Source organism: Seriola dumerili, unplaced genomic scaffold, assembly GCF_002260705.1.
Source record: "Seriola dumerili isolate Sdu_G_001 unplaced genomic scaffold, Sdu_1.0 BDQW01000121.1, whole genome shotgun sequence".
In the NCBI taxonomy this organism is placed as follows: Eukaryota; Metazoa; Chordata; class Actinopteri; order Carangiformes; family Carangidae; genus Seriola; species Seriola dumerili.
Window position 1 is genome coordinate 2,692,308 of NW_019174376.1, and position 20,799 is coordinate 2,713,106.

The 20,799-nt window shown below is 41.5% G+C and overlaps 2 protein-coding genes across 2 annotated transcripts; one reads left to right on the forward strand and one right to left on the reverse strand.

Moving 5' to 3' along the window:
- The first annotated feature begins 6,193 nt into the window (after positions 1 to 6,193).
- On the forward strand, positions 6,194 to 10,872 carry LOC111223980 (vesicular inhibitory amino acid transporter). The gene is made up of 2 exons (XM_022748310.1): positions 6,194 to 7,025; positions 8,256 to 10,872. Exons 1-2 carry the CDS (start codon positions 6,633 to 6,635, stop codon positions 9,441 to 9,443), a joined length of 1,581 nt encoding a protein of 526 aa, XP_022604031.1. The 5' UTR covers positions 6,194 to 6,632; the 3' UTR covers positions 9,444 to 10,872.
- Positions 10,873 to 13,841: 2,969 nt separating this feature from the next.
- aurka (aurora kinase A) lies at positions 13,842 to 19,725 on the reverse strand. Its single transcript, XM_022748287.1, has 9 exons — positions 19,429 to 19,725; positions 18,909 to 18,968; positions 18,153 to 18,498; positions 17,990 to 18,032; positions 17,686 to 17,877; positions 16,607 to 16,745; positions 16,324 to 16,472; positions 15,690 to 15,864; positions 13,842 to 14,949 (listed from the first exon to the last, which is right to left on the reverse strand). The coding sequence occupies exons 2-9, from the start codon at positions 18,963 to 18,965 to the stop codon at positions 14,767 to 14,769; spliced, it is 1,284 nt and encodes a 427-aa protein (XP_022604008.1). The 5' UTR covers positions 18,966 to 18,968; positions 19,429 to 19,725; the 3' UTR covers positions 13,842 to 14,766.
- Between the last annotated feature and the right edge of the window lie 1,074 nt (positions 19,726 to 20,799).

A 20,799-nucleotide genomic window follows, 5' to 3' on the forward strand; every position in this document is an offset into this window, starting at 1 on the left:
GCTTATCAGGCAGGTTGTCCTGGTGACAAACTCCCAGTCACCATATGTCAAGTGCTCCACGATGAAACACTGTGAACCCTTCAGCTCACTCAGTCAAAGTGCAGCGTGATTCAAACGTGGGAATCCCTGTGAGAGCCGACAAGGCTTTCGCTGCTCGCATGACATAAAACTTTAATGAGAACAAAACTATTACACATCAGTTAACCAGCCACTGAGGTCTGCTCCTGTATTGACTTTGCTCTGGGTGACAAGACCACACACACGTACGCGTACACACACACACACACACACACACACCACATAGTCACACCCTTAACAGTTACACATTTTTACATTATGCAAACACAGACACACACACTGTTGTACAAGTGTTGGGTGAGACAACCACAACTGCACACATACACAACTAAATATGTGCTTTTAACACACACACACACACACACACACACACACACACACACACACACACACACACACACACACACACACACACACACACACACACACCAACAGAAGGAGTTCTTACTACAGTAGATTAGGCGTGATAGATATTGATGATTTTCTATCACCTTGGCATTGATCAATACAGGAGGCATGTTCCTTGCCTACTCACTTACACATTATGTCTGACAATATAGGCCAATAACAACAACTAATATAGGCTAATAATGTTTTAAGTCATTAATAGACCATTTATTCAATCCATTCATCATTAGCTGTTACTGCATAATGTGGCCTGAGGCAAGTGTCAGATGGATACCAGATACCCTACATCATCTGCAGAAATTCAGCATAACAGAAAAACATGCATGCTGTTGATGGCAGAGATTTTTTTTTTTTGACAGAGAGTGAAAAATCGATGGCATAGCTTTGTGCCAGCCCCGGGCCTTGCAGGTCCCCACGGACTGGCTCCGTTTATTGTGCTCAAAAAAAAGGCAATTACAATGTTAATGTGTCGCAGCAGGAGAGTGAACCTGGGAAGAGGACGTCAAAGGTTGATGGAGAGAGCCGAGTCACCGTGGGTTAACAGCAAAACAGCGTCTGGGGAGCGTTTTATATAAAAGCACACAGGGAGGCAGAGAGGAATGAACCCGCCTATGGAAACAGATTAGACTCTTTTTGTGGCTAAAACAAATCATTTGAGGTACATTTTCTGCCTACAGCAGGGTAGGTCGATAGATAGATAGATAGATAGATAGATAGATAGATAGATGAGTAGAAGAATTTCTCATGCAATTTATCACAGCTCTCAGACAGGAGCCATCATGCAGGACTAATACGAACCCCTCTCTGAGGAAGTCTCTCGGGAGCCCATAATAAGCCATTAAACAGGCGCATTAGGAGTAATGAAAAGGCTCTTAGTGGTTTACCACTGTGGGCCACCTGGATTTCTCTCTGTGGAAGTGGGCGGCGGCTGTGATCGTCTGATGGCTGCAGGACGAGGGGAGGAAAAACAGTGGCGATAAATATGATGATGTTTGCATATCACCCGCTATTTTCAGTTAGACCTTCCGAATACGATTCTCTTTGTTCCACTATAAACTTGACCATAGCTGATTATATGTTTAATACGACTTTAAATGGAGATTTAAGTGAAAGTTTTGTACCTGATTTGCTTTAAACGTTTTTATAAGGCATAGGGTTATTCTTATTTAACCTAATGTCATGTGAAGACGGTAAGAAACAGAAAATCTTAAATTTCTTTAAATCAAACTCAATTGAATTTCATCACTTTGATAAAAAATATATGGTTATACCGTTTTTAAACATCTCAACTAGCCTACATGAGTCCAAAGCGTCAGTCATTCTGTGCCAAAGACTTGTCATCTCATTATATCAGAAGCTCTTGCCTTTTCGATTTCCTGCTTCAGTGGACACTCGTCTGTTTTGGTAGATTTTGTCTTTACTGCCAAAATCACTGGAACGAATCAGTCAAATCATCAACAACTGAGCAAGTCACACTGCCGATGAAGGCCACGAGTTGTGGCTGAAAACTAAAGGAACACCAAGTTAGTGGAGGATTTTTTTTTTTATTTTATTATTTTTGCCAAATTGTTGTGTCCAATATCAAGAAAGAACCTTCAAATGCAATAGAAAAAAAAGAAAAGATTAATGTCGCTTTGATAAGAATAGAAATGTCTATTTGGGGTGGATTGTCACGCTATCCATGGTGCTGAAATCAAGAACAGGCTCTGAAGTGTTTGGCTGCAAAACCATTTGCACAAAAGTGTTGAGCGCAGACATAACCTAGTCCATAACGAAGGCAGCGCGCTATACCTGCGATTGTGATGCAAATGTTAATGGACTCTGAGGTCCTCTGATTAGCCTGATGTGGGCTAATTTCCCTCCTCTGCAGTCCCCAGAGAGCCCAGAGTGCCTTTTCACTGTCCCTTATTAATCGAGGAGCGTTGGGTGGGATTTGCTGCCTCGCTGGTTTGGCAGATAGACACAGCAGACAGACAATCATGGCTTAAACGACAGGATGAATGCCTCGGTTTTCTGTACTCAGACATATGAGATCTCTTGGGCTGTGAAATCTTCTCAGCATATACGTGATAGTTTGGAGAGTTCGCACCTCTTCTCTCTCTCTCTCTCTCACACACACACACACACACACACACACACACACTTGGCTCAATCTGGGTCGTGCGTCAAACGATTCATGTAACACACTCTCTCTCTCTCTCTCTCTCTCTCTCTCTCACACACACACACACACGCACACACACACACACACACACATTATCATTACCACAGAAAACATTTAATGGATGAGGTAATGATAGCCTACAAGGAAGGGCATTGTAGACTTACATAATTGCGGTCAACGATGCCATGGAAACATAAAAGCCAGTTTTTTATACTGCTCGGTATAGTGTAATATAAGTCTTTGCTTCGCATTGCAGCAGCTGTGAAAATATCAAAAGGTCTTTTCTGAACTTTATTTTTAATTTTCATATGATAACCTATATATAGGTGGTATTCACAAAAAGCAGGTCGCAGTTTCTCCGGGTGTGAGGATCTGTTCTCAAAATGCTTTTTTTCCTAGGGGAAATTGCCCCCCAATAATCACGAAAATTAGGCTTTTATTTTTGTGATTCGAGGGAAAGGTGGGGGGCTGGATTGGTGTCGGCGGAGGGGAGGTGGCGGTGGGGTGTTACATTGGGCGGAGAACCTTGTGCCAGCTCACCCATGTGTGTAATGTGAAAAAGGAGAGCCGCGGGTGAAATAGTGTGGAGGCAGTGGAGGAGGAGGGGGTGGGGCTGGGGTGTGTGTGTGTGGGAGGGGGGGGGGGCACAGGGGGAAATGGATTTGAGGACGCAGTGAGATCACAAAGCCGTTTTTGGATTTTGATGATCGTCCCTGCCTTTTGTTGGTTGGTCGAACATGGAGTGTGTAAAGCCAGACACAGATAAAGAGCTTTGATCGGTCATATCTGTATCGACACAGATGAGGATCCTCCTGGGACACGGTACCCCCCACCCCCCACCACCAACCCATCTCTCCGACGACTCTCAGGATGGGTGATAAACTGCGAAAATCCCTTTGCCCTCTCTACAGATAAAGGAAAACCATGCAGCTCCCACTGTGGTCAAACGTGCAAAATCAGTCATTAATGAATAAGTACTGAGTATATATATATGGAAAGAGTCCATCGCCACTGAAACCTCCAAACGTGTGGGTTCCAGCAGTGTAAGATACCATTTCATAATAATATAGGCCGAAACGACGTGAAGAGGCCTTTCAGGAGGACGTTTAATGTCATGTGTTGTCCTCGTGCACAAGACCACATGCGCGTGCACGTGTTGGATTCATCATATGATCACAGTAGGCCCAAATCTTATAGCAAAATCAGCCTGAATACCTACACATTTATGACATACAAAATATTTTCCATTCTTCTTCTTACTATTATTATTATCTGTACAGCGGGTCGTGAGAGGGTCTGCAGCCTGTGTAACCTGCTGGCTGGTGGTGTCAGGGCTGCTCTTTTCATCTTGCTGCAGACTCCATCAGACAGCGCAGAGCGCAGATCAGAGGAGGGCTGCAGCCCGTTGATAACAGCCTCTGTCATTAACTCTTTCATTCAGGGAGGGAGAAAGCAGCCATTTTCGTTCCCACAACCGAACATTAAAACAAACACACACACACCCACTCAAGACGCACGAAGCAGGAGCGATTCGTGTGCCTCGTGCTTTACTATTCAAATGCAGCTGTTTAAATCAAGCTTGAGATCTAACAGATGCTCAGGCCCGGTAGAGCTCGGCCTGCACGCTCCATGTGAACCTGTCGGTGAAATCACCGCATCATAGTGCAGCCTGGTTTCATCCAGGAAACAGCTTCAGATCAAATTCTGTTTAAAAAAAGAGAAAAGAAATCGAACAATGAAGCAAAAAAAAAAGAATCTTTTCTCGTCTGTTCTTTGTCTGCGCTGAAGGATGAAATGCTCTTTTCGGCAACACAGGGGTTAATTGTTCGACTTTCAAAAGTCAGGATTTCTGAAAAAATATTTCTATATAAAATACAGACAGGTGGATGAAGAGGCAGCAACGTCACTAACAGATAGTGACGTCGCTGCTTCTTCATCCACTTTTAATCTGTGGCGCAGATCAACACCTCTCATTCTCATCTGAGTGATACATACAACATCATGTTGTGATGAGAAGTTGGAGATGTCAGTTTACTCTTCTGTTATTCCGCTCCATCACTGCTCTCATCAGGTTACAGTCTATTATATATTAAAGAAACCAGGTTGAGAGCATTTAATAGGAAATATTGTTTTGTTTTTCTCAGTTGTAAAGCAAATATCCTGGGTGTGTACAGCAACAGGCCGTGTTACAGTAGCCTTTACTGTATGTATGTTAGCTCAGGCTTTTGTAGTGTAGAGATCTAGGCCGCGGCTTAGTATCACGATGAACTCTGATACTGCAGCCTGTGGAAACAGAGAACATGGTAGAAGCAAAGTGCTACTGACAAGGCAATGTCAACAAACTGTTTACAGCACTTTAGGCCTCCGTTGCTAAAATCCCTTCATGAAAAAAAGTGTCACTGCAATTAAAGCTTATTATGATTTTTTTTAACTGAGTCAACAAGTCCAACAAGCGCGATGTTACACTGTGCTTCAGCCTGGGTGTTTTTTTTTTTGTTTTGTTTTTTCATTATCATTTTTTAAAGTTGTTTAGTTTCTATGAAGCAGGAAAGTCAAGTCTACTTCCTGTATATTTAGGGATTGATTTATTTGATCGGTTAAAAAAGCTAATGTATTCTTCCAAGGAATAAAAATTAATGCATTCTCACTCCAGACCAAATTAACACATTCTCTGTCAACGTTTCTTTTCAAATTGGCTGGCTTGGATGTTTAATGAACAAATCTCGTATCATATATAGACTAGACTACATTTTTCTCAACGGAAACATCTCCATGGCTCAGGCTGTCACATCATCTTAACAGACAGTCACTACGTGAATGGATGAGTGAATGAATGAGCATCCTGAATGAAAACTTCAGCCTGAAAACGGAGTCGGTGGAATAGAAGTGGATCGAAATTTACGAATCAAATTATAAAAAATAATAATAGGCTACATTGTGCAAAAGTAGGCTACATTTGAAAAAAAAACTATATGCGGCTTCCAACTCTAAATCTTACCATAATTTAGCAAAGACAAAATACACGATTTTTTTTTCTTCATCACCAACAAACCCATCACGTTTTTTTTTTAAATCCGTGTAATCCCAAACAATTTGGGTTACTATTCTGATGCTCCATGTCCGCTTCTCCTTAAAAAGAAATGAAAATGGCGCAAAACTTGATAAAAAAAAAATACAAATCCTAGTTTTTGTTTGTTATTAATCTGGTCCAAAGAGTTGGGATTTTCGGGCGAATTCCAGGCTCCTTTTATACGCGTAAAGTTATGCAAGATCTGAGGCCCCCGGAATGTCATTGGATGTTCGGATGAGATATTATAGATTATGGGTTTGGAAAGGGATGGTGGGGGTACTGCAAGCACCTCCCCTAGAAATGCAGCAAATCTCTCCCGTTTTCTCCTGGTGGGGCACTGGGAGGGCTGGAGACGTGCTTTGCATTGGCAGGCTGATGAGGACACGTGTCTCCTCCCTGCCTCTCTCTCTCCCCCCCCCAACCCCCCGGGCTCCACGGTACCGCATTGGCATCAGTAAAGGCACCTGAAAACCGACAACCAACTCCTGGAAACGGTGCCTGCCACCTTATAACCCAAAAGAAAGCGATATTATAGGCCTTACAGAAACCTGTGGCTGGCCCTTCGTCGTGCGTAAAGCTCTTGCGCACACCGCTGAACTGCCTCAGAGACTGAATAGGTGCGCTACTAGTCGAGCATCAGAGCGCAGTGCCAAGATGCAGAAACGGAGCAGCGACGTCTGAAGGTGACATGAACCTGTGGATAATCAAGAGCAGCAGGCGTACACTGAACCAGAAGTGGAGATAGCAACTGAAAACCACCGGTGTCTTGAAACAAAACTTGCGCTTTTTCCTCGTGGCTTTATCTAATGCAGAGAATCAAGAGCTGCAACCCAAAGTAGCCTCAAATTTCTAGTGACTGAAGGACAAAAACACTAATTACGCTGCAGACATTTGACGGGAGAGGAGCAAAAAATGGCGACGTTAATCAGAAGCAAGCTTTCTAATAAACTGTCAAACGCAGCCACGACTGTGTCCAACAAATCCCAGGCGAAGGTGAGCGGGATGTTCGCCAGGATGGGGTTCCAGGCCGCCACCGACGAGGAGGCTCTGGGCTTCGCCGCCTGCGATGACCTGGACTACGACCACCGGCAAGGCATGCAGATGGACATTTTGTCATCCGATGAGATAGGAGGAGAGGGGAGCGCAGACGGAGGTGCGCTGGAGGGGGACAGCCACTACCAGAGGGACGGCACCGGCCCCCCGCACTCAGCCTCAAAGGACGGAGATCCGACGAACGAGTTGTCTGAAGTCAGACCAAAAATCACCGCTTGGGAGGCGGGCTGGAACGTCACGAATGCGATCCAGGTAAAAAGGCACTTCGTGGATTGTGAACGGGCGGTTCCGGTGCTCGGTTCTAATTGGCTGAGCCGCCTCCGGAGCAGCTGTGAAATTCGAGATACAAGCACACCTGCGAAGGCATAAAGGGTTCATTAAAATTCGCGACAGGAACTTTGCCAAGTTATTTTTAATAATGGTAAAACAGACATGGCTGCTAAACTATTCAGACTAATTGGGCTATTTGTGGTTGGGATATAGAAGTCTCTTGAACATTCAACTCTTTCTTGGTAAAGTCATATTTTCGTGCATTTTATATAGGAGCACTGCAGAGATGTTAGAACAGCCAAGGCATTACGATGTGCTGAAAAAGGGAGGTAGTTGGTTCCATGCCCCCCCACCCCCACCCCCACCTTCCTCCCCTTCAACACACACACATTCTTTGTCTGTATAGTGATGCACAGTGCCACCGATGCACGTCCCTCATAACTCTTCAACTAATAGGCATTGAATAAATGAAGGAAAAATATATTCTGTCCTTTGGGTTTACAGAAAGCCAAAGCTAAATTTTTATCCATCTTGTTGGATTAATTTTGGGGGGTCTTTAAAGGCAAATAAATTAATTGCAGCTGAAACATAGGTAGATTAATTGATGTATGAAAATGGGCAAAGATGTATGGAGATAAATGTTTAGCTATCTAACAGGCCTATGTTACAAAGTGCAATGAGTCGCATATGTTTCAATAGATAGATACGCTATGAGAAGCAGAAAATATGTATTTTTATATATACAACTACAACACGAAGAGCCATGTGTGTGATCAGCTATTTGGCCCAGAAATGTAATGAGGTCTAAAGTGCGAGGATCTAGTCCTGAGTGAAATCCGCGTGTGTAGGCTATGCGACAAAAAAAAAAAAAAAAAAAAAAAAATCCCTAGACACAGTCCTTCTGTGCCTTATCACGGCTGCGGTCACGGCAGTCACCATGACGTCAGAGTGTGTCTCCTCCAGCTCGCGGTGACGTCAGAGGCGGGCGGATGCGCTCAAAGCGAAGTGGAAAACCCACAACATGAAAACGGGAGTGAAATCCATTGAAGAGTCAGGCCGACTAAAGTCACAGCCCACATCACACTAACCCAAATAAAAAAATCATTTAGGCCTATATATTCAGAGCAACATTAATGATTCACACTTCATAACCAAACCCAAACTATTTCACTCATTCACAATGTGTTTTTCCCTCATTTTTTATGTTTACAGGGGATGTTTGTTCTTGGGTTGCCCTACGCCATCCTGCACGGAGGATACCTCGGACTCTTTCTCATTATTTTCGCCGCCGTAGTGTGCTGTTACACGGGGAAAATCCTCATTGCCTGTCTGTACGAGGAGGACGAAGACGGGCAGCTCGTCCGTGTGAGGGACTCCTATGTGGACATTGCCAACGCCTGCTGCGCGCCCAGATTCCCGGCTTTAGGTGGCCACGTCGTGAATGTAGCCCAAATCATAGAGCTGGTGATGACTTGCATCCTGTACGTGGTGGTCAGTGGTAATCTCATGTACAACAGCTTCCCCAACATGCCAATTTCCCAGAAGTCGTGGGCCATCATCGCCACCGCCGCACTCCTCCCCTGCGCCTTCCTCAAGAACCTGAAAGCCGTCTCCAAGTTCAGCTTGCTGTGCACGATGGCCCACTTTGTCATCAACGTCCTGGTGATAGCTTACTGCCTATCCAGAGCCAGGGACTGGGCCTGGGAGAAAGTCAAGTTTTACATCGATGTCAAGAAGTTCCCCATCTCCATTGGGATTATCGTTTTCAGCTACACCTCTCAGATCTTCCTGCCGTCTCTGGAGGGGAACATGCAAAGACCGAGCGAGTTCCACTGCATGATGAACTGGACTCACATCGCTGCCTGCATCCTCAAGGGCCTGTTCGCCCTGGTGGCCTACTTGACCTGGGCTGACGAAACCAAGGAGGTCATCACAGACAACCTGCCCCCAACCATCCGAGCTGTCGTCAACCTCTTCCTTGTGGCCAAAGCTTTGCTGTCGTATCCGCTGCCGTTTTTCGCTGCCGTCGAGGTATTAGAGAAAACGTTTTTCCAGGAGGGAGCACGTTCGTACTTTCCAGATTGCTACGGAGGCGATGGACGCCTAAAATCCTGGGGACTCACTCTCCGATGTAGCCTTGTTGTGTTCACTTTGCTCATGGCGATCTATGTGCCACATTTCGCCCTCCTCATGGGTCTCACTGGTAGCCTGACAGGTGCAGGCCTTTGCTTTCTGCTTCCCAGTCTCTTCCACCTCAAGCTTTTATGGAGAAAGCTGCTATGGCACCAGGTTTTCTTTGATGTCGCCATCTTTGTAATAGGAGGTATATGCAGCGTATCTGGTTTCATCCACTCAATGGAGGGGCTCATAGAGGCTTTCAAATATAACATAGAAGAGTAGATGCAAGTCATTGCTGGAACTAGATGTTAACTGCAAATCCCCATTTAGTGAAAAAAAATAATAAATGAATAAAACACACGACTTCCCTGCAAACGCAGCCCCTCTGCTTAATCCATGCGTAAAAAGCGCGCACAAAACACGCAGACATTTTCGCACCCATACAGTCTTGCATCAATTCAGAACAGAATGCGCGCGCACACACGCACACGCACACACACAGAGAGAGGGAAAGAGAGAGAAACAGAACCGGTGGCAGTGATGGAATCTAATGTAATGCATCAACAACACACTATATGGACAATACATGTTGTATAAATATGCGAACAGAAGTACATATACATATTTTCCAGTGGAGTGAACGTTTACAATATTGACCTTAAACAAAATTGCAAAAAGGGCAGTTCGTCTTTTCGTCGCTCTTGTGGTGCTTCCCCACATGAGACTTCACTTCATGTAACGCTCGAGTTTGTGATGGACATTCGACAGCATAATGTGATTTACTGATGATTAAGATAAGTTTATTTAAAAAAGACACTAAAGAAAAGAAATGCCACTTTCTTCTAGGTAATTTGCAATACGATTAATGGGCAAAGTCAAGTAACACAAAGGCAATAACCAGCAGTAGAAACACATGAATGCGTCTAGAAATATTTAAAAGAATAGCAAGATTTCGTTAATAAATGAGGAAACTGGACCTTCCCCGAGCAGTTTAAAACACCGGAAATGCAAAATGTCAGATAGTACACAGCAGCTATACAAACTATGCATTGAATGTATGATATTTCAGACACACAAAACATAATGAAACTGGGAAGTGGAAATTTAAAAAAAGATCATCAAAAATTTCGATTCTTCTGCGTGAAAGTCTTAGGCTAATGCTTTGGTATTTTTCCCCAAAATTTGAAATTAATTTTATTAACCTTTCAATCGGCAATAACAAAATTTACCTCATCTGAAATACATATTTTGGTAAAACGTCCAAGCCCCCACGTCCTGGCCCAAATTTCAGCTACAGATGGGGACCCCAAATTGAAATCCTGCACATTCAATTTTAACATAATTCTTTTCATTGCGTTTGAAAATACATGGCCTGTTCTTAAATTAATTTCAAGACTTCTGTCTCGAAAATTCGGTGTATGAAAATCTAAAAAAATAAAAAAGAGAGATCATTAAAGAGGAAAATGTGCATACAGACATTTTTCATTCTGTGCAATCCAATGGGTCCTGTGGAAATGTTATAAAACCGTATGTGTAGTGTGTTATTGTGGTTTCAAAAAGATGGAATGTATATCTCAAAGTCGTTATCATATATCGTGAAATTAATATTAAAGAATAAAGAAATAAGTGAAATTATATTGTAAAAATGTGTGTGGTTTTATGTAAAACGAAAAATGGTCAGAACATGTATTTTTTTTTCTCTATAATAAAAGACAGAAAATGGTGGAGAAAATAGTTGCATATTTATTTTTTTAAATCAAAATTGAGGTTAATTGACACCGTGTCAAGGCTGCAGAGGCCTAGTGGCTCAAAAAAAAAAAAGTGGCTCGGTGTTTGTATGAGATGGGAGTGGGGGTCGATAAAGGTTTATCTGTCAAATCAGAATCCTTTTACAATTTCTACCGTGGTTTTTCTAGCCCTTTGGCCTTTGCTCAGGTTTTGTCTGTAGAGGAATTCAAAGCCATGCGTCTTTTCTACCGGGCATTTACATTCGTGCATGCTCAAAGAGCACTTGGCCAGATTTTGTGCTGCAGGCATGTATCGGGCCTTATGGTCGACCTGTTCATCCACTGTGTTGATTTTCTCCTCAGACAACATCTGGACGAACCGTTTATTCTCTGACAGGGCTAATCTCCAGCTGCGGAAGCATCAAGTTACCTGGTGCATATGAATGCGCGGATTTACCTTAAAGCCTGGAGGCCAAGGGACAGTTCACATGCAGCGCAAAATGCAGGAACATATGCTGCAATATTTCTAATGTGATCACGGGATTAACAGCTGAGATGCACAAGCAGAGGCCTCTTGGACAAACGAAAAGGCGGTGAGATAAGTCAACATATCTTACAAAGATATAACACAGAATTTATCTTATTGGATATGCAAAACACAATAGGTACAACCTATATCTGAAACCCCGCAGCCATTTCACCTTTCTATCAGCCATTAAAAGACAGCCGACTATGTATAGGCATAAAGCAATAGCCTATATGTAAAGCAAAAAAAGGATAACAGCATTACTACATGGAAAAATATAAGCTAAATATGAGCTAAAACAAACTATTTCGGCACAAATAAACAAGTCATGAGATGACTTTCCTCCCATCATTATCTTCAAGGTAGTTTTACTAAGAATTGTAATGCCTGGGGAGCCACCTAGCGGACAGGAGAAGAAATGTTTCAAAGCAGAGAAACATCGTAACAATAGACCTAGACAATACACCATACAGATAACTAATAATTAAAATATTTCCATTCAACTCTGTAAAATATTCGTCCTATCATAACCTCAATAGGCCATTCTCGGCCCCCCTGAGGTACATACTTAAGTAATGCTTAATGACTGTATGTTGTATGTATGGGGGCTGATCCAGGATTTTTCTAAATCAGGGGCCATAAAGGGACCACATTTTACACAGAGGGCTCAACCATACAGTATATGCCCAGCATCCATGTACAATTCCTGATTCAGTAAGGTGTAGATACATTTCACCAGTAGTTCCTTGTTTGCCATTGGCTCTATAGCTTTGAGCAAAGACAGACATTACTGAATATATTTTTGCAAATTGTTCCTTGTTCAAGCATTTTGTGTACTTCAGAAAAGCTTAGAAAATAACTTATAATATTTATTGCGTTTTAAACCGGTGCATAGAAAATATACATAGGACCCTTTCTTTTCAAATATCACACACACAGCAGTAAATGAAAATGTTGTCAGACAGCAAAAATGTATAACTGCAATGTTGTCTGACAAAACCACCATACACAATTTAAAGACAAAGACATGCTCTGTGATTTCATGTATATTTACTTGTAAATTTATCACTGAGAGAAAGTTAAAAGTGACAGAATATCTTTCTTCTTTTGTATCACAGCATCCACAAGTTTTCAACTACTGTATTTTCTCAAAAAGTGATCAGGGCCTTTATTTACCTCAACTGCAGAAGGCAACAGGTCTTTAGGGCAGCCTTGTGTGACAGGCAAGCCTTTATTGCCAATTTGCGCTGTTTGATATGTATAACTGGTCATACCTGTTTTTTTTTTTTTTAGGAAGAAAGACTTTTTTTAGTTGCTCCCATCTGCAGTGTTACTGCATTACACGTACTACAAAGTCAACACTTACTGTAACTGTTCCAAATTGGAAGCCCTCTAGTGTTTCAGCGGACAGAAACCCTTTATATCTTAACAGGACCTTTATTGCTGTGCTGACGTACTGCAGAAAGCATATCGTCTCATTTCCAGTTGTTGGTGTTTGTTGTTTACATGCTATTCTGATCTGCTAGTTACTTTAGCTTATCGATGGCTTCTCCCACTCCCTCATGCTCTCTTGCTTGGTGTGTCTTATGTGCATTTATTCCTCTGCCTCCTTTTGTAATAGTGGTACATGTAACAAAATTAGTTTATTTGCCATAATGAAGTCAAAGCTCAGTTAATTGGAAGCACTTCTCTGCTTCCCTGAAGCTCCCAAGCAGCCGGGAAACCAGGGTGGCAAGGTGACTGCCTGTAACAAGAGGCGTATTCCTAAGACCACACTTGGCATCCATACATGATCTGGCCATACAACAGTTTTATACCTGTTTGGAAAACTTTAAATCTAGCAACAACTTCACTTAGTTGGCAACACTGCAGGGGGTAAATAATAGTTATAGAACCTATTAGCACCAATTCATTTTGAAAGAGCAGCAACCAATGGGGAAACTCCAACTCAGTCATGTGATATTCAGCTGATCAATGGTGGAAATATGATCAGTCAGGGACACTCATGATTATATCCAGCCAACAATGGTGGTAGTGTGCCTTTTTACAGAATAAATAACAGAAGGGCATTGAGACAAGCAAGAGTTATCTGTGATCAGACAAACCCACTGGAAGTCTATTCAGACAGTGAGCTGATTGAGATCCGGCTTTGACAGACAAGCCCTATTTGAGCTAATAGGAGTTCTCCCCTCAACTACAGCATGCATCCGACATTGGTAAAACTCAGAGTGAAATGTTTTGCTAGAAACAATTCATGTGGACGCACGTCTTACCAGTTGCAGCTATGACCTCGGTCAGTAAGGCTTGGTGCGCTAAGACTGGCATAAGAGTTAAAACCTACTTTTTTGCCCACCCAGCTAGCGCACTCTGCCCCAGGACCATATTTTGCCATGATCACACACACGGCAAAAATAATACCAGTCGTACTGTGCTGAACATATTTATTTATCAATTAACATTTATAAACATCGACATTAATACTCTCAAATCTGTAACGTCCTAAATTCAATGATAGTATACTGGCGCCTTCTGCTGGCCGCATTTCACTGAGCTTGATAAAACACAGTACTTTGGAGTTGATGTGAGTATTGATGGCAATCAGGTATCTCACACCAGACATTCAGTGCAAAACTTTTTACCAAGTACTTGACAATTAACTGGAAGCTTGAAATGCACGCAAGACGAACTTAAGACCACACATGTCAACATTCAGACCCATGAGTACTGAGTAGTCATTACTACATTATTACATGAGTACTCAGTACTCATGGGTCGGAACACACCCATCTTTGACCTCTGTCTTAATTTTGATGTCAACTACACACCTGTGAAACTTCTTGGCTGTACCATAAATGGCTGTTTATCACACACATGGGTATTGTTTTCTCACCTTGTGAGTGTGTGTGTGTGTGTGTGTGTGTACTTTGCTAGGTGTTTATACATATGTCTGACTTGTCACCGTGATAGCATTACAACCATGTGAGATACAGTCAGGAAACTTTTACAGGTGTGTAGTTGAGATAAAAATGAAGGCTGAGTTCAAGGATGAGTGTGGTCCGATCCAAGTAATGGCATTTTAAAAAAACCTTAATAAAATTTTCATAATTACACAAAAACAGTGAAATATTTACAGGCAATAGAATGCCATTGTAAGACAAGGGAAGTCAAAAGGATAAGAAGAAGTAGATAAAAATAACCAAGTGGCTCAAAATACCTGCAGATTAGAACATCCACATGAAGTGGTTGGGTGGTCAGTATAGTAGTACAAGCAGATTTAAATAATCAGTTGCACACTGGCATTCACGTTCCACAGCAGCCAGTCAGTGACCCCAATACTCCAATATAACGAGGCTCATTGGCTGGGCTCTTCGTTGTTCAGGGTTGTGGGCTTCTTGGTCGAGTACTCGACCACCCAGGGGTGAGACAGGACTCCTTGGATGGGCAGTCTGTGCATGGGATTGTGCTTTAACAGCTGGGCAACCAAGTCTTTGGCTCCAGCACTGATATTGGCCTGTGCAGGGTAAGTGTACTCCACCTGGACAACAAAGACAAACAGGTGAGGTAAGTGGTGTGGCACGGCCTTACACTCACAACACTGAGTGAATGACAAAACAAGTACCGTGAAGACATCACCTTGGGCTCTGGGATATTATGGAGCATTTTTCATTTTTATTCAGTATTTTATAGACTTATTCCGTTCAACTACAAATAAAAAGACCTAATACATTTCTATCTTTTAACCTGACTATTGCTGTCGCTTAGATATATGTGTCCTTTTGTAAATTTTTCCTTTCTCAACCACTTCTCTCCTTCTTTCTGCTGCATTTGCTGTTACTTCAGTGATAGCATCGCATTATTTACAGATGCCTGTAGCACACGTTGGACACACCATTAAGACAGAAGTAGTAGTCAAGGCAGAGTAGTCGACGTGTAACTATCCTGGGGGCAAATGTGATATAATCGGTGCTATTCCGGACACTTGTGTGTCAAGACAGCACTGGTGTTTAAGATTTTAATAAAACAGGCAAAGGTGTTTTGACACACTGTTGGCTTAAATGCATTAAGGAGCAAATCACTCAGATCCCACAGAAAATTAATAGGGCAAAATTTCACTTTGCAACACACTGCAGCTCACATTGGACAAGGTAATGCTAGTGTTGTTTCACTATAACTGTATTTTTCAGACTGTGTAGTAAATACTCATTGAAATTGCATTTAAAAGTTGATAAAACAATATATGCCAGTTGTTGGAGTGTCTAGCTATCCTTGACTTACCCTTGATATCCTCCGGTAGGTGTCCTCATGAGTTTTTGCTTCAAAGGGGGGTTTTCCAACCAGGAACTCATAGCAGAGGACACCCAGGCTCCACAGGTCCACTTTTTCATCATGCGTTTTCCCCTCAATCATCTCTGGAGGCAAGTAGTCCAATGTACCACACAAAGTGGACCTCCTGAAAAAGGAAAGAGTGACCGATAAAGTAAGGCACATTTTCATTCCTGATCTGAGCACTGATAGTCAAGCCAAACAAGTAAATAGACGATCTCCACGGAGGGAGCTGCGTCCAACCTCTCTGAAGTTTATAATGAGGAGAAACAATTGTGGAAAGTCATAATGGACATTGTTCGCAAAATACCAATCTTCCCCAGAATCCTAAGTCATACTCCCAAAGTAACATAAACCGCCCATTTCCTTCATGTACTTTATGTATTGCATAGATGGCTTGAACTACATTTTATATGTTTAGCCCATTCTCTAGACCCCCCCCTTTTTTCTCTCTTCTTTCTCTTTCACCTTGTTGAAGTATCTCCTACATAAATTTCAGATTCACTAAAATACCCAACAGATTCAATACTTAATTAAAACAGTCAAAACCAAAAGGCAACATCTGTAAAAGGGCATATATGGATACCTGGAGGAGGGCGTGTGAACAGACCAGCCAAAATCTGCAATCTTCAGCTCCCCGTTGGCTCCAAGCAACAGGTTCTCTGGTTTGATGTCCCTGTGGATCACCTTCTTGGAGTGGCAATAGTTGAGGGCATCTGCCAGCTCCATGATATACTAGTACAGCACATAAGGAATAGAGCATGATGAATCCAAATGAAATTCTGCATGCATGTAAGTTGGTGATGTCAACTGCTCATTTGATGGCAAAGTATATATTTTCAAAAAAGTTCTTAAACTGGCAGACTTACCGTGGCACTTCTGTCCTCAGTAAAATTTCCACACCGCTGCAGCTCACTGTATAGTTCTCCCTTGGGTGCAAACTCAAGGATGAGATACACACGAGACGCGTCATGGAAGTAGCCATAGAGACGCAAGATATTGGGGTGCCTGAAGGACGCCGATGCAGAAGAGTGTTCTGAGAAATTTTGTTGAAATACCCAACCATGGTTTCAAAAGAGCAAACATTGGTAGAACTATATAAACAGTTGCAATAGCTAATGCTTCAGCATTTGCTTTATACACAAGGTCTACATTCTTAGTTCATTCAATGGATCTATGCAAAATGTAATCACTGAGCAAAACCTTCAAATTTGACTCATCTGTAGTGCTGAAATTTGGATTAATCAGAATTAATCCTACAGAGACTGACATGACCCAATCAGATTTGAACTCAAGACAGACAAAACAGAAACATGAACCAAGCATGATTCTGATGGTACACGAATTGTCCAGTTGCAATAAAATAAATATTTAACGACAGTTACCAAGAATCACATTGTGATTCAAGATGGAGCACAACTAGTGATCACAATTGATTGTAAGAGGCTTTACACATAAAACACCTATTATACACAAGACCTGTATGACATGAGAGTCTACTAAAGTTGCATTAAACTGGGATACTTGTTCAGACTGTTGCAGCTTAAATTCCTTGTCATCACATACACACCAAACCAAATTGTTCACACAATTACATTTCAGTTTGGCCGACATGCTTTTTATCACTTTTTTCAAAGATGAGTTAGACTATTGTTTACATTGCCAAGCTCTAATATGAAGCAGTAGCTGCCATTATGCTAACCGAGTTACCTTCCAGACCTTTTTCCTTTTCAGCTTAAACCCCACTGATCATTAACTTGGGTTTCACTTATCATGAAGTCAAACCTGTTTAATTTCGTTTGACTTGATAACACAGGAATCAGTGGACACTCATCAGCAAACGAAGTGTCAAGCCCTTTGAAGTGACATAATTTGGATGACCACTCTATCAGACAACCTCTAATTGGCCCTAATTTCAAAATTTGGCACAATCTGAATGATACTTTACCTGAGGTGAGACTGGATCTCTACTTCTCTCCTCAGCTGGTGTTCCACTCCGGCCTTCTCCAGCTGCTTCTTGAAGAGCACCTTCAGGGCCAAGATGAACTTACTTTGTCGCTCTCTGGCCAGGTAGACATTGCCAAATTTGCCTTTTCCCAAGGGTCGACCAATGTCAAAATTTTCCAGGCTCCATCGCTTCCTGTGTGAGCAGAAATGTGCATAGTTACAAACAACAGCAACAAAATTTATAATCTTACAAAAGATGATCTAATAAAAACATAAGTACACTTAATAACACTTATCAGACATACTTGGATGAAGAGGTGGCTGCAGAATCATTCTTGGCAGGTTTGTCTAACCAAAAAAAAAAAAAAAAAAAAAAAAAAAAAAAAAAATAGAAAAAAGATATGTTAGAAGCAAAACACGGATAACACTCATAATATTGATCAGTTTTCAATTTTAGATTTTGCTTACTCTGTGGCTTCTCAAACTTTGCCAATTCTGATGGTGGTTTGGTGTTCTCAGAGTTCACCTTAGCCACGTGTGTCTTTGGCTGGATTTGCTGGTAACCAGGTTTGGGCTGAGGTGCAGGGTTTACATTCTGAGTAGCAGGGTTCACATTCTGATCAGAGGGTTGTGTGGACTTAATGGCAACAGAGACATGAGATACTGGCTTCTGATGGCTCACAGGTCGCTGAATGCGCTGAGGTCCATTTGACACACCCAGGACCCGCTGATGCTGAGTTGGTGTAACTACAGCCATCTGAGTCATCTGTGACTGGTGTAACACAGGAATCCGCTTTGGTCCTTCACTGCTTGACTGTAATCAAAGAAAATCATCAAATACTTAAACTGGCTTTTAAAGTTGTAATTTTTTTAATATCTGAAAGCAACATGAAACCTCCATCTGTTCTCCATTTGCTATGGTCCTTTTTGCAGGGTCCACCAAGTTAAACTTAAGACTTAAACCTATTCAATACCACACAGAACACAATTTAACACCCGTTTCTAATTACTATTTTTATAACTACAGCATATTTTTTCAGTACTTCCTAGCAATATATAACAATTTCCAATGACAAATTAATGTGACCTAGATAAGTGCCAGAAAATGGACGGATGAATTAACTAATGATAATCATTACACTGTTAAAGTTTTTTTCTTGACTTAATAATAATAATAATAATAATAATCATAATCAATAATCTTGATGTAATATTGCGCATTACCTTCACTTCAGGCCTTTGAAGTTTCATGTCCTTTGTCAGCTTGAGTCTGGCGTCCATATTCTGGTGAAAAGGAAACTCTTGTTAAATTAAGAATCAAACAAATCATAAACAGTTGATGTACGGGAAGGACTTAAACAGGCATGAGACCATAAGATAACATTCAATTAATTTACCTATTTAAGCGCATCTAATTCCCTATGGCTAAATTGGCTCACTGCTAAAACAGATTTGCATTGGCGCTGTTATTACAAAAACTGTGTAACGCTACGTATCACCGATGCTCCCTTGTCTCATCTAGGAAATAATAAAAAGTAACTGGACAAAAACACTTAAAATTAGACACTGTCGTATAAAAAAAGACATTAAACGTTAGCTATCTTCTTTGCATAGCTACCGTCCCTAACGTTTTTAGACGCGTTAGTTCACCGCTAACGTTAGCTTAGTAACGACAGCTAACCTAGACACCCTATGCAACACTCTTGTTAATGAGATAACTTAATGAGTTGATGAGATAACTTACCTAGAGATATTATTGCACAGTGACCGAAAGCAAACACCGTCCGTCAATCTATCCACAATTTAAACGAGCTGAGAACAGCTCTCAAGCAGGTTACGCCAGCTAGCTAGCTAACAGCTACGTCGGGTACGAGAGCTGGTGTTTGTGGCTGCATACATAAAGAATTATTATTCACTGTAACGTTAAGATCACTCCTCTAACCACGCTATCGAGGGAGCAATCCTCTTAGCAGCCGGGTTGAAGTTGTTAAAATAAAAAAATTGAAAATGAAATGTATATATGGAAACTCAACAAACAACTTTAAACGTGGCTGACTAACACTTCCCCTGAACACTGCCTGTTTGATTTCAAACGTCCCTCCGTTGAAAACCTTTAAATAAACCAGTGGTTCTGATTGGCTGAGGGAATGCTGTTTAGTCGGTCCTCATTGGCTGACGACAAATCTTGCCAACGGGTGTAAGCCTTCAACACAGTAGAGGACAGCAGCGAGTGGGACGGACGGACGGACGGAAGGACGTAAGGACGGACGGTAGGACGGACGGACAGATAAATAGATAGATCGTCTTAGCTACTTTCCACTTTTGGAGGAGAGTAAACACACTCAACACAACTGAAATCAATATATGTATATTTGTCAGGCTATAGGTATAAGCCTGACATCATCCGTTTTCTGCACCGTTTATTCATGCCGAGTGTATTTATATTTATATTATATTTTATTTATATACATTTTTATTTATATTTATATTTATAAATATACTCTAGTGTTTAAATACGCTATACTGTATATATTTTTTCGACATATCGTTTTATCAATGTTGTCTCGGCTTAATCAAAGCCCCTCCTCCTCTATACGTATATCTTATAGTTTCCGTCTATTTCTTCTTTGGGGTTTAGCTGCAGCTTGTATCCTTCATGTGGCATTACTGCCATCTTCTGGAGTTAGTTAACCCGTACAGCGTCTAGTATGTCAGATTTTCCTTAACAATCCTATTCTCATTAGGAATCTGAACAAGCATCTTCTGCCATGTCCCTTATCACCATACCCCAGTATACTCTTTGGACCTGCTCCTGTTAACCTAAATCTTGTCATTATTTCCATTATGTCCATTTTCTCTGACGCATATTTCCTGCAGTAAGTACATGCTCTACAGTTTCTGATATCTGGCAGTGATCACATAAACCGGTTGGATTCTTCCCTATAATGTCAATTGTAATATGTACTGTGTTTTTTCTATTTCCATCCTGCTTCTCACAATGCTATTTTATCTATTTTGAATGGAATGCAAATCTCCTTCCTTGTTTCTTATTTGCGATTGTGCTTGTTGTTTGCTTTTGACTTTGCCAAAATAAAGATTCTTAAAAAATTAATAA